General features: G+C 54.9%; 1 protein-coding gene across 1 annotated transcript in view; it reads left to right on the top strand.

Moving 5' to 3' along the window:
- H257_18954 (hypothetical protein) overlaps window positions 1-633 on the top strand; it is a gene marked incomplete at both ends in the record, with an annotated part of 5,686 nt that extends 5,053 nt beyond the window's left edge. Inside the window, 2 exons of the mRNA XM_009848103.1 lie at window positions 150-527; window positions 589-633. Coding sequence (XP_009846405.1) covers window positions 150-527; window positions 589-633 — 423 coding nt within the window. The remainder of the gene's footprint in view (window positions 1-149; window positions 528-588) is intronic.
- Between the last annotated feature and the right edge of the window lie 4 nt (window positions 634-637).

The following is a 637-nucleotide window of genomic DNA, read 5'->3' on the forward strand; positions in this document are numbered from 1 at the left end:
ATGCGATGCGCGCGGCGAAAGCGACGAAAGCGACCGAGAAATACGAACAGTGCAACGTCAGCGAAGGCGACTATGTACTCTGGTCTCGCGTCGACGAACGCTAACACCCCAAGCTGCTCATAACCTGGACGGGCCCCTACCGAGTCAAGGAAGTGGGCGAATTCTCCGTCGTTTTGGAGCACTTGGTGACCCACGAACTGTGGGAAGCACACGCATCAAGAGTCAAGCTCTACGCCGAAGACAGCTTTGAAGTGACTGAAGAAATCCTCGAACATGCCTCCGAGCAAGGGATCATGCTGAAGGTCAAGTCCATCGCGGGACACAAGTTTGTCCCGGATGTGAAAGTCTTCATCCTGGAAGTGCTTTGGGAAGGTTTTGAAGATATCGAGTCCTCATGGGAATCGCTGCAGAAGCTCATGCATGAATGCCCAGCCGTCGTGAAGAACTACGTTGAAGGCGTGAAGACAGCGAGCGAAGGCTACGAATTAGCGAGGCCCAAGTATGTCCTGCGGGACATGGCTTGGGGCGTGTGTTGTGGTGGGCGACTTAACCCAAGTCCCGCTATGACACATGTGGTCCTCAACCGAGGCCACCGGGTGCCGACCCTTGGCGAACCTACACGAAAAGGCGTAGTATT

Source organism: Aphanomyces astaci (genome assembly GCF_000520075.1).
Source record: "Aphanomyces astaci strain APO3 unplaced genomic scaffold supercont1.280, whole genome shotgun sequence".
Taxonomy (NCBI): Eukaryota; Oomycota; class Saprolegniomycetes; order Saprolegniales; family Verrucalvaceae; genus Aphanomyces; species Aphanomyces astaci.